The sequence below is a fragment of the Pelophylax lessonae genome, assembly GCF_965119305.1.
Source record: "Pelophylax lessonae genome assembly, chromosome: 9".
NCBI lineage: Eukaryota > Metazoa > Chordata > Amphibia > Anura > Ranidae > Pelophylax > Pelophylax lessonae.
In genome coordinates, this window is record NC_138776.1 from 233,317,178 (window position 1) to 233,330,833 (window position 13,656).

The 13,656-nt window shown below is 46.2% G+C and overlaps 1 protein-coding gene across 1 annotated transcript in view; it reads right to left on the minus strand.

Annotated features, from left to right (window-relative positions):
* RPS6KB2 (ribosomal protein S6 kinase B2) overlaps window positions 1-13,656 on the minus strand; it is a gene marked incomplete at its 5' end in the record, with an annotated part of 95,447 nt that overhangs the window by 23,489 nt on the left and 58,302 nt on the right. Inside the window, 2 exon segments of the mRNA XM_082269357.1 lie at window positions 3,981-4,085; window positions 10,421-10,498. Of these exon segments, the coding sequence (XP_082125483.1) occupies window positions 3,981-4,085; window positions 10,421-10,498 (183 nt within the window).

A 13,656-nucleotide genomic window follows, 5' to 3' on the forward strand; every position in this document is an offset into this window, starting at 1 on the left:
CCACGGCAAAATGGAGGAAGTGTATATTATGCAGGTATTCATCCTTGATGTCGATAGAAGCGAGAATAAATCCCCCTGATGTAGGGACGCCACTACCATGTGAATAAACTCCCATGCTGAACTTCTGTACTCATGCAAAGCAGCTTAACGCCTCGAGGTCCAGAATTGGACATAACTTGCCTTCCTTCCTGGGGACAGTAAAAATAGTTTTAAGTAAAAAAAATAATAAATTTTAAATGTTCTGAAGTCAGAACCGGAACAATCATCCCTTGAAGTAACAAATCTTGCACTGCCTCAAAGAGACCCTGCAAATCTGGAGACAAGTGCAGGTTGGAAGGGAAAAAAAAACCTTTCCAGAGGACAAGACCGAACTCGATCTCGTAGCCTAACCAGATAACTTTGTGGACCCACTTGTCCTGTACCAGGGAGGTCAATGGATCCGGAAACCAGCAAAGACTCCCCCACCCCCCGACCCCAGATGCAGGTGAGGCCCCTTCATGAAAATGCAGCCTTGTCCGCAGGTCTGGGAAAGCTCGCTGGTGGGTTGTCAGACCAGGTCCTATTGGAACCTATTGATCCCTTGTCTTGAGACCCTGAGAGACGAAGAGGCCGCTTAGGAGCAGAGGAGAATTGCCCACATCTACGACAAGGCTCCTGTCCTCCCGTGAGACCCTGAACGATGTTATCCGAGGAAGCGCCAAACAGGTGATCCCCTACAAGGGGGAGATGAGATAAGGCCTGCTTAGAAGTCTAGTCCGCAGACCAGCATTTCAGCCAGACAATACGCCGAAGGACCACTGCTGATACAGACATCCGATATAGAAATCAAAAGGAGGCATCCAAAGAGGCATCACAGACAAACTGTAACCCTTGCACCAACCGGTCCGCCCACTCTGCAAAGACAGGGGGAAGCTATTCTCCCTCCAGGTCAGAACGTTAAAGCTTAGCCCACTTGGTCAGAGTTTGCGACACCAGGGCAATAAGAATTACTGGTTTAATTGCCGAACCAGCCACAATGCACATATATGTCGGGCTTGAGCATCTGCCCTCTTATTAGCTGAACCTGTAAAGGTCGGTGGCTCCTCCACCGGGATGAAGGCATCTTAACTTAAACTGGAAACCGACGACTCCCCTACAGATAGGACCGTCCACCGTTACGCAGTAAATCCTCTTAAGGATTTACAAGCAAAAAAGCAACCACTGCGTTTTGGACAACCCCACTGTTTTGTGACAATGTTGTCAAAGTAAGCGGAAAGAGGAACACTCTCGCTGCTTTTGAGGGCATGTGGGTGCCAAAAGGAACCAGTGCCTCTGACCCAACGTCAGTCGCAACCTCCATTTTTCAAGTTTCACACACTGACGCAAACAGTGCATCCACCAGTGCCTATTTAAGCACGGCTAGAGGAGAAGAGGAATCATCTTCACTATCTGATCACTCAGGGTGCATGGACGCAGACCCAGTAGGGTCGCTATATACTGAGCAGACACACAAAACATAACAATCAGGGGAAGCTGCCGACTGCGATCCCGCAAGGGGGACGCCATCCAAGGGTCCACAAATGGACCAGCTATTGGACCTCCCAAAAAACAGGGGGGGGGGGGGGGGTCACCATACGAGCCCTCCACAGAGGACATAATAGGACATAGCCCCCTTCAAAAGGGGGCTTCCCACCGTAACGCGAATGTGCAGGCAGCGTACCCTCGCTAAACAAGGCAGGTTCCCCACACAATAATGGGGACAAGACTGTCATTAAAAATAAAGCACTCCCACAGTGCCACCCGGTCCAAGGGAGGTGCCAAGGTGACCATATGGGCCAGCAGGCTGCAAGCCGCGGCCTAAATTTTTGTGGGGCCCCAGCTGCAATTGCACAGATCCTTAGCCCAGCAGATGCCCAAAGGAAGAGCGGGGGCTTCAGCTACAGAGACTGGAGCCGTCCCTCCCCCCCCCCCCAGTGGTGGCGCCCGACTTGGCCGCATGTCCTAGTAGGCGGCAAGCCGCGGCCTACATTTTTGAGGGAGCCCGGCTGCCAGTACGCAAGCCCCAGCGGAGCCGACCACCCAGGTGCAGCGGACGGGAAGGCGGATGCCCAAATGGGAGGCAGTGGCTTCAGCTAAGTTCACAGGGGCTGCCTCACGTAGTTTACGAGTAGTAAGCCGCAAAGACAAGGCCTAAATGGTCGGGTTGGTCTGGCCGCGTGAGGCCCGCAGATACTAAACTATCCGATCCCCAAGCCCAACAACCCCTGCAGGGAGCCCAGAGGACATCCCTGCCCTTGTTACCAACTCCCAGGATGGCAGGGAACCCTGCTGAACCCACTGTTGCACACCAGGAAAACCCGGTCAGCGGCAACTCCAACCAGCCCCCCTCAAGAGCATGTGGCAACAGCCAGCTCATCACCTCACCCAGGTGGGGGTGGCTGAAAGACCTACAGCGACCGAAATTTTAGAGGGAACAGCTACTTACCACACCAGAAACAGGGTGGGGACCGCTCTGGACAGGACACCGCTTCACAGTATGTGGGTGCTGTCAGCCAGGAGGAAACGCTGTGACTCAGGCCGAAGCCAGTTCGTATGCGTCTTCGTGAGACGTTTAACTCGCAGGCCAGACCCCATCCAGTGTGGCTATGTCGTGGCTGACCTAGTGCGGAGCTGCAGTCTGCACGTGCTGGCTGGGTGGACTGGGGGGACCCTAAGGATCTATATTATCCAGTTTGTCGCCCAGTTTGGCACTTGAATGTAGTTCAAGGAACAAAATAATAAAAAGGAGAAAAAAAAAATTCCATTTAAAAATGAAAAAGTTTCCAGGACCGGAGATCCCAGTAAGGAACTAGGATCCTGACTAGGCAGAAAAAAAAAAAAAAAAAAAAAAAAAAAACCTATAGCAGGAAGTGGACTAGGACTGCCCCATAGGTGTAGTCACGTTTTTTTCCTGCCTAGTGTCCTACTCCTGTAGGGGGCAGCATAAGCCAATGGATAAGAAGAATCAGGAGCTGTGTCCGTCAATGAACGAAGAGATATGCTTTTTTAGGGCTTAATCACATAGCAGCAAGGGCTGCCACTCTTTGAAAAGCGGCCAGGAATATTTGACAGGTGGTATAGAAGCAGCATGTCACCTCCTCACTGCCTGTCTTAACACCCCAATTGCAGCATCACCGTTCCTAAACCACGTGTAATGCACGTTGTTGCAGTGCAGCCCCATTCATCTGATACTTTCAGCCATGGCCATAGCATGTGTATGACCCTGGCTGCTGCCTTTGCAACTAAAGGGGGAGCAGATGTGGGATGGTAAGTATGTAGCTCAACCATGTGGTTTTACCGTCTCCCTACCTCATGTGTAAACAAGCCCTTGAGTCACATTTGTTTGGCTGCATACTGCATGTAATGCAGCCCCTTTATTTAATGGGGTTCCTTCCTACCCACACGGGCTTCCTACCCACACCAAAAAAAAAAAAAAAAAACAAAAAAAAAAAAAAAAAAAAAAAAAAACAGTCCCAACCCTTTATTATAAATCAGGCTGCACTGAAAACTCAGTGTTTGCCAATGCATGGGGGTTTCCATTAAGAATTAATGTCACCCCTGTGCATCTGCATAAGTAATGTGAACAAGGCATTACACTGGGATGCTTTGAGACTGAAAATACCTTTCAAGGGCACGACTGAAAAAAGCTTGAGAAACACTGATTTAGGCAAATTAAAAAAAAAAAAAAAAAAAAAAAAAAAAAAAAGTTCACTTTTTGCAAGACATACAAAAGACATGACAAAACTCGTTGCAGACATTTGTCAGAGTAATGCCCCATACACACGTGCAGATTATCTGCAGACTTTTGTCTGCAGACTTACCTTTTCTATGTAGTGCAAGGGCCTGCCGGATTGCATACAAATTGAAAGTGTTTAGGTTTGACCTCATATTATATGGTTTTGGTAAGTCTGCAGATAATCTGCACGTGTGTATGGGGCATAAAAGAGGATTTTTGAACTTACCAAGAAGGCTTGGCTTGCGCTCTCACTGATAACAGCATCAGGACTGTCAATAGGGGTCAGTCGGGTAAAATGGGCACCAAAATGGCTGGCATCATCCTCAGACAGCTAAAAAAAAAAAAAAAAGAACAGTAAAAACTGAAGTTGTAGACTACTGCCTAAGTAAAAATGGTTACAGGAAAAAAAAAAAAAAGCAATCGCTTGATTTATTCTCCCTGGAGAAGAGACGCCTGAAAGGGGACATGATAGCGATTTATAAATATCTCAATGGTGATCTCGGCATAGAAAAACAGCTATTCAGTCAAAGGGATTGCCTGAGGACTCGAGGGCATACAATGCGATTAGAGGAGAAGCGTTTTAACCTCAGGCAACGTGGGGGGTTCTTTACTGTTAGGGCTACAGGATTGTAGAATCCTCTACCACAACAGGTGGTTTCTGCGGGAAATATGGTGGCTTTCAAAAGACTCTTAGACGTACATCTCAAGGATCAGAACATTCAGGGGTATGTGAGATGATTACGGCCACACACACCTACACAGGTTGAACTGGATGGACTATTGTCTTTATTCAACCTCACCTACTATCAGGGCAGCCATCAGGGGGGGACAGCCCATACACATGTAGGGAGCCCAGGCGTTCCGAGGGGCCCAGCCGCCCAGTCCCCAACCAACAAGACCGAGTTGTTGCAGCTGTAGTAACTAGCAATTGCTAAAGCAGGGCGGCTGCAGAGTAAGCAGAGGCAGCTGAAGGGATGTCTCTTTGCTGGATTGCGCTGTCTCTGCTGAAAATATGAGGCTGTCTCTTTGCTGAATATATGAAACCGTCTCTTTGTTGGATTGGGATGTCTCTGCTGAAAACATGAGGCTGTCTCTTGCTGGATTGGGATGTCTCTTTGCTGAATATATGGGGGAAGTCTCTTTGAGGGATTGGATTCATTTTCATATATTAAGTTATAAGAGTTTTAAAATAGAAGTCGGTGCACTGAAGGACTCGGTGGGATGGCCAGTAGGCGGATTCGGTGGGACGGCCAGAGGGTGGGCCCTGCGGAATGTTGGCGGTCAGGCCTGGAGGGGCCCAGGCCTAAAGCTGTGTAAGGGGCCCCACAATTTCTGATGGCTCCCCCGCCTATGTACTATAAACAGTGAACTAAACAAAAAAATATGTATTTCCTGCATTGACTGGCTCTCTCCTAAGCAGAACATTTGCAGCAGACATGTTTCCAGATGCTCTTCTGCAGAAGCAAATGGGCAAGGCTAAGGACTGTAAAACACCATCCGTGATTGCCCATAGAAATGAGTTCAGCAAAGTGCATCGAGCTTACTTCCATTTCAAACTAAAAGATGTGCATCACCACTATCAGCTCAAAACTGGGACCTTGGTTCATCCATGTACAATCCAAGGAAGTTTTCTCAGAAGTGGCCTTTGTGAAAGTTGTGACCACAAAGCATTCACGTAAGGTTTACCAAAATTGACAAGGTCTTAAAAAAGAGAAAATTTAGGGCCCCCTTCACCCCTGGGCGATCTCAAAACACTCTGCAAAACAAGACAAATTGCACCACACTTGCTCAGGTGCCATTCATTTTAAATGGCACCCAAATAAGGGTGTGATTGCATTGCACAAAGCTTCTTGCCAAACATCTCCAGCTTTTTAAAGCAGCAAGTTTCACGCGATGTGGTTTGCTGCAATTTGGAACGTGACAATCGTGGGGGGGGGGGGGGGGGGGGGGAAATCGCACCTGTGTTTAGGTGCCATTAAAAATGAATGGCACCTAAACAAGCGTAGTGCGATTTGTCAATTTTGCAGAGCATTTTCAGGTTGATTCTGCCGTAATCGCTCAGGTGTGAACAGGGCTTTAAATTTTTGATTTATGACGGATCTTACTAGTTACCACAGTTGTCAAACCAATCAAAAGTCAGCTTTGACCAATCACACCAAGACCTTAAAATTGCCCACCCTAGAGGAGCTCCAGCCTCCCCCCCTCAAATTTTTTTTAAAGTCAGCAGATACAAATACTGTAGCTGCTGACTTTTAATATTAGGGCACTTGCCTGTCCACGTTTCCATTCGTGTCCTCACCAGAGTTTATTCTTCAATCCGTTATCAGGTGCTGCTGCAGGGATCCTGACTAAGTGAAACTGGCAATGAAACCTTACGTCATCACAGCTGGTCTCCTCCTGCACATGTGCGAATGTGCGAATGGGCTGCAGTCTTCTAGGCCCTGTGAAGTGTCCCAGAAGGCTGCGGAGGAAGGAGTGGGGGGCCCAAATTCTGTCTCCATTTGTCATGACCAGGTACCCGCTTCCTCCTCCTCCCCCCCAAAAGCTGTCATATGTGGTAGAGAAGGCGGAGAGGGCAGGGCCGGTGCTACCAGTAAGGTGACCTAGGCAGCTGCCTAGGGCGCAACTTAGCAGGGGGCGACGGCAGAGCCTGACCCGAGGTAAGTGACTTACCGTAAGTCACTGAAGGGGTTTTAACCAATGGCAACCGACCCGTCCATTAGGGGCGCCGCCCCCCCCCCCCCCCCCCCATCTATGCGTCCGGCCCTCTAATCTACATGCAGGGCGCCGAATGCATGGATTCCAATGAGTGTTTTTTTTTTCTTGAAGCACATGATTAGAGCCAGAGGCTTTAGTAGGCTTCAAAAAAGGGTGGGCTCGGGGCGCAGAGCCCACCCAGTTGTGTGACAATAGCAAATGAATATTTGGTATTGCCACACTGATTCTCCTCCCGGCCAATCAGGTAGTGGGTCCTTAGATCAGTTTCTCAATTGGCCAAAGGAGAAGGCATCCTATTGGCGGAGAAGGAGGGAGGAGACTGAGTGGGGAAGCCATCGCCGTCTGGAGGAACAAGGTAAGTGAACTGGCTTCCGGAGGGGGGGGGGGGGGGGGGGTGGGGGGTATATTGTGTGGACCGGACTCTAGAGCGACGGAGGGTCCATAGCCAGGTCTGTCTGCTGCCCCCCTGACCGATGGAGCACCACCTGCCACTGGTTTTAACCCCTTCAGCAACTTGGGATGGGGCATGGGAGAGCATATGGGGGGGGTGGCAATTTTTATTTTGCCTAGGGCGGCAAAAATCCTTGCACCGGCCCTGGGAGAGGGGCAAGCAGAGCTTCCCCTTTTAGGTTGAGCTCCGTTCTAACTACTCACACTACATAAACCAAACACTTACTCACATTAAATGAAGAAAAGGAATTCTTTAAGCCAAACATCTCTACTATACACTTCTATCAATGATGGGGCACTATTCCTCCCACTGACACCAACATCGAGGCATTTTCTACTCCCACTGGCCACAGTCCAGGCCCCCCTAAAACTGAATGACAGAAAACTGGCCCTTTGTTTAGAAAGTTTAGAGACCCCTGCCCTGAAATGAAGGTTGACATTCAGAAGTGGCATCAGTTGGTTCATAAATATGTGCCTGCACTACTTCTTGAGCTAGGAAAACAGCAACCAACATGTCGATAGGGGAGCTTCCACTGTGAAAGCTAATAGCTGTCCTTGAAAGAAAACTTCAAAATATGTCCAAGGAATATTTCTCAAGTGGGTGTGCTATTCTGTATTGTATCACAACTGTGAAACAACTGCAGTGCGTTTTGAACGTAGTGCGGGAAACACGTACAGAGTGGGTTTCTTTCTACTGTAAACGGGCCCTAGGTTTATCTCTCCGAGGAAAACACTTTGTCTTGGAGACTAGACCTCAACAACGATCACCAAGTAGTAGCCCCCATCAAAGAGAAGCATTAGACCTCGTTCAGACAGGGGCGACGCGACTTGGTGGGGCGACCTGTGAAGTCGCGGAACTTCATATCATTGAAGTCAATGCAAGTCGCCTCCAGGTCGCCCCAAAGTAGTACAGGACCCTTTTTCTAAGTCAGAGCGACTTGTGTCGCTCCTATTAGAAGGGGTCCTGTACTATTCAATGGCGAGCGACCCACCGCGACTTGTCAGGCGACCAAGTCGCCTGACAAGTCGCGCTAGTGTGAATGGGGTCTTAAGGCAACTTGATTTAGTTCTAGCTACAGACAAGAAGTCGTCTATACTGTGGCCGAAACACAGCGCCGCTAACTGTATGTAGCGAATGCTACTACAGTATAGTACAGCGCACATATTGGCCACATCAGCTGCTATGAAAATAAAAAAATAGCATGAGTTAGCTTGGCCCACACAATTTACAGTCAAAGTAAATCTGAAATTCTACGTTTTTAGTCCAGTGCCTCACGCCTTTCTCCCTGCATTGGGTAAGCACAGAAGCTATAAGGAAAGTAAAATCAGGAGCCATTCCCTTTGTTTTCACATATAGGCAACTAGTAAAAATAAGAAAAACGTTGGGAGGACATTTGGGACAGTTTGTTCCGGACGCTTATCGCAACCAGGGATGTGCTGATCCAATTTAAAATCTTACATAGGATATATTATACTCCTCACAGGCTACATCGTATTTATCCTAGTGTTTCGGCTTTCTGCTGGAGATGCTCTTGCGCTTCTGCGGATTTCCCTCATGTTTTCTGGGACTGTCCGCAGATCGCTTCCTATTGGTTGGAGGTGACTCAATTTATATCCGGTCTGAACTCTGTCTCGATTCCGTTGACGGTGGGGGGGGGGGGTCTGTCTCCTTGGCCTGGTAGACCAGTTGGCGACGGCCAGGGCGACAAGGACCCTTCTTGGAATCCTGCTGTTCCATGCTAGGAAGGCCATAGTTCTTAAATGGAAATCTCCTCACCCTCCAACTCTGGGCTTCTGGAATGGGTTGGTTAATGCGGTAGTTCCGCTTTACAAGGCGACTTACAGTGGGTACGGAAAGTATTCAGACCCCCTTAAATTTTTCACTCTTTGTTATATTGCAGCCATTTGCTAAAATCATTTAAGTTCATTCTTCTTCCTCATGAATGTACACATAGCACCCCATACTAACAGAAAAACACAGAATTGTTGACATTGTTGCAGATTTATTAAAAAAGAAAAACTGAAATATCACATGGTCCTAAGTATTCAGACCCTTTGCTGTGACACTCATATATTTAACTCAGGTGCTTTCCATTTCTTCTGATCATCCTTGAGATGGTTCTACACCTTCATTTGAGTCCAGCTGTGTTTGATTATACTGATTGGACTTGATTAGGAAAGCCACACACCTGTCTATATAAGACCTTCCAGATCACAATGCATGTCAGAGCAAATGAGAATCATGAGGTCAAAGGAACTGCCTGAAGAGCTCCGAGACAGAATGAATTGTGGCAAGGCACAGATCTGGCCAAGGTTACAAAAAGATTTCTGCTGCACTTAAGGTTCCTAAGAGCACAGTGGCCTCCATAATCCTCAAATGGAAGATGTTTGGGACGACCAGAACCCTTCCTAGAGCTGGCCGTCTGGCCAAACTGAGCTATCGGGGGAGAAGAGCCTTGGTGAGAGAGGTAAAGAAGAACCCAAAGATCACTGTGGCTGAGCTCCAGAGATGCAGTCAGGAGATGGGAGAAAGTTGTAGAAAGTCAACCATCACTGCAGCCCCCCACCAGTCGGGGCTTTATGGCAGAGTGGCCCGACGGAAGCCTCTCCTCAGTGTAAGACACATGAAAGCCCGCATGGAGTTTGCTAAAAAACACCTGAAGGACTCCAAGATGGTGAGAAATAAGATTCTCTGGTCTGATGAGACCAAAATAGAACTTTTTGGCCTTAATTCTAAGCGGTATGTGTGGAGAAAACCAGGCACTGCTCATCACCTGTCCTTCTACTTCTTTTTCTACTAAATACTGAGCAAAGGGTCTGAATACTTAGGACCATGTGATATTTCAGTTTTTCTTTTTTAATAAATCTGCAACAATGTCAACAATTCTGTGTTTTTCTGTCAGTATGGGGTGCTATGTGTACATTCATGAGGAAGAAGAATGAACTTAAATGATTTTAGCAAATGGCTGCAATATAGCAAAGAGTGAAAAATTTAAGGGGGTCTGAATACTTTCCGTACCCACTGTATATCTCTAGGAATTGCCAGAAGAAATATGAAAAATTCTGGCAGGTCTGGGTTGCTTCCAGATCCACGGTCAATGAGAGGGCCTCGGAGCCTGACACGGCCTGATCTCTGGCGGGGTGGACCATGGGGATAGAGAACGGAGACTACTGTTTCAGACTTGGACTTTATTACTTTTTAAATGCTATTTGTGGATGAAGGGTACTGAGCAGTACAGATGAGGGAAGTTTAGGGTGGGTGTTTTTCTGTTTTTTCGTTAGTCTGTCTGTTGGCTGGGGTATGCCCCTTATGGCCTTGTTTTTTCTTTGTGCTAAACTTAGCAGAATTTTGAAAAAAGAAAAAAACGTAAGCGGCCAAAAAGGGACACGGAAATGTCAAAAAGAAGGGAAGAATACAGATTAGATAAAAAAAAAAAAAAAAACTTAGATTGTTTAATACTTCCCAGGTTTGTCTGCTCACTTACAGTATGTACTCACCAAGTTGGGTTTGTATGGTGGCTCAATTCTACAATGCAGCAGATCATCCCACTGAATGTGTCTAAAAAAGCGGTGCTTCTGCAATTCAGAATGAACAGGAATTAGGGTCAGCAAAAAGAAAAAAAGATAGGCCTGGCAGCAAAAGGGGCCTAATAGAGAAATGAAATATTACTCTGTCTTTTTTTGCAAGGACTGAAAAGTTTTAAATCTTCAGAGACCTGACCTCTTTAATCCTTTTGCTGCCAGAGCCATTTTTGTGCTTTTGCACACATTCAATAAATAAATAAAAATAATAATTTTACGCCTGAAGACTACAGAAAACCCCCAAAAACATTATATATTTTCTGAAAACAGACACCCTGGAAAATTAAAAAGGGGTAGTTGTGATTTTATGTCACAAGATATTCGTACAATGGATTATGAAATGCAAAATTTCAGTACAAAATACACTAAAGTTAATTTTAGGGCACAAACGCAAAAAATTGCTCAATTTTTAGTAAAATTAAAAAAAATAAAAAGATAAGGTTGAGTCAAGTAAAAAGCTACCCAACATGTCAAACCTTATAACTACACGCGCTTGTGAAATGGTGACAAGCTTCAGTACCCTAGATTTTCTATAGGTGACTCTTTTAAAGCCCCTACAGGTCATCAGTTTAGAATTAAAGTGGTTGTTAAGGCACTGTGATATGTTCATATACTGTAATCCTGTGTGTTTCGTTATGCCATATGCCCCTCCGTCTCTGTCTTTTAGAAAAAAAATTCAATTTTATACCCGTTTTCAGAGTGCTACTTGGCACTCATGCGACCGACCGCCTCTCCTCTCTCCCGATCGGACAGCTACAGCGGAAGGGGCCGTGAATCCCCCCGCTGATGTCAGTCGGGATGAGAGGAGAGAGGCAGCCAATCACATGAGCTCAGAGCAGCGTTCGGAAATTAGGTATAGAATTAAATTTTTTCTTTTTTAAAACACAGACTGAGGCACATGCGGTAACGCAACACATGGGATTATATGAAACATTAAAAGTAATTTCAGCAGCAGGAGGGAAGGGTGCGCACACAGTCATGAACTGACAGGCAGGGAGGGAGGGAGGGAGGGGGAGAGGAAAGGAGAGCTGTGGATGACGGAGTCACGTAAACTCAGCAGCCATGATAAAACAGTGGTTAGTTTACAGGGGGGGAGGGCAGAACCAGGCAGGATCAGCCAGGTATTTCAGGTGATACAGGTGGCCAAAGGACACAGCACAAGCACTGTGCTGTATAATATGCTTTAAAGAAACAGGATCCATTTTTTTTTTAGGGGGGGGGGGGGGGGGGACACAAACGCTTTAAAGGGTAAATCCAGTCAAAAATTACAATTTTTCCTATTGATATTATGTTAAATATCTTTATCTTTGATATTCTTCATTTAGTGGCTAGCTGCTTGTCATGCTTAGAAAGTCTTATCTATGCTAGACAAACAGCTTGTTCCTGTTCTTCACCGACAACGCCATCTTCCTTTATCTGAGTTTGCTAAGCTGTCTGTCACTTCCTGAAAAGGTTGTCGGTCTTTCTTAGACAGGCATGCTTAGACCTGCCAAGCACCACCCCCATTCCTTCTATCCTTCACAGAACATGATCTCCTCCTGTCTTCATAAACTCATTTAGGCTAGCAGATTTTCCTGAGAGAGAGGGAGAGGGCAGGCTTTGGAAGTAGGTTATGTCCACTCTGCTCTTGGTTCCAGCAGCACATAACATTGATTTAATAGCACCCGTTCCCATCTATGCGACTTTGAAAAGGTAACTGCACTACTTTGATGCAGCTTTTGATGTGACTTTGATCCAGAGGGTGTAAAGTTGGATCAAAGTTGCACTCAAAGTTGCACATAGCCACTAGGCTAGATTTAGACTTTGAATGCAGCTTTGATCCAACTTTACACTCTCTGCATCAAAGTCACATCAAAATTTGCATCAAAGTAGTGCAGGTACCCTTTCAAAGTCGCTGATTTTCAAAGTTGCATAGATTGGAAGGGGTGCCAATGAAATCAATGGGTGGTGACTTGTAATGCGACCGTTGTCCAAAGTCGCATGACAAATCGCACTGGTGGAAACAGACTTTGTGTGTACTATTCCTTTAATGTATAGTGATCATTGTAGACTGTCAGTGTAGCTGGAAGTGCTCTGGGGTCCCCGCTTACAGTTCCCCCTGTGTCCAGCTTCCTTCTCCTATGGTAGACTTCATTCAAAGCCCAGCATCTCTATTTTGTATGTATGTACTGCACCCTCCCACCCCCCCCCCCCCCCCAGGTCCTGTGTGACTGGCTCTTTTTTTATTTCTTCATTTTCTGATTAATTAGGATGTACAATGCATCCTTGTTGATAAGAGAACACTGGGCAGGAACCTATAATCAGCTCCTCCCATCCTGTATACACCCACTGGCTACACAGGAACAGTGCCTCTCCCTGGAAGTGATGTCTCTAGCTTTCAGTAACCACACCCACTTGCTTCTCTTGGACATGTGTGCTTCTTTTGCAGCATCGCAAGATCTCCTATCTGAGCCGTACACTGTAGTGTGAATTAGAGGCTGGGACCACATAGCAGATTCCCACTTTATACAAGTAAATCCATCACACACACCAAATAGACGAACGTTACACGCCATGATGGATCTACTTCTTGCTTGATGGTGAGACTGAATAATTGTGCAATGAGGAGTTCATTTGGGATTATTACTAATCTAAAATATTATATATATATATATATATATATATATATATATATATATATATATATATATATATATATAATAAAATGATATGCGCAATGGCTGCATACAGACTCCTACCCCATATAATGTCCATGTGGACGAAACGCGTCGGTCGTACGGAGCTTGCTTCTTGTCAATGCACCTATTGGATACCATTTGTGATCACACTTTCTATGCTTGAACCTGAACCACTTGCAACTTCAGAGAGGATGTAAAGAGGGTTTTACACTAGGGAGGAGATTTTTTGTTTTTTATGGATACTCGAGTTTATGACTCTATAGAGGAGGCTCGATTGGATGAAAGGGATGGTAATAGCTTTCCTTAACCAAGGTTTCAATACCCCTATGCTTGAGTGACTCTTTACCGCTGGCAGCTAATAATTCTGGTAAGTGCTTTGACTCTTTCTTGGGTGGTGGTTACATCTCTCCTGGTGGCCCTTCAATTGGAATACAGAACCTTCCTTTAGAAGTGGACTCTACCCTCATCTTGTAT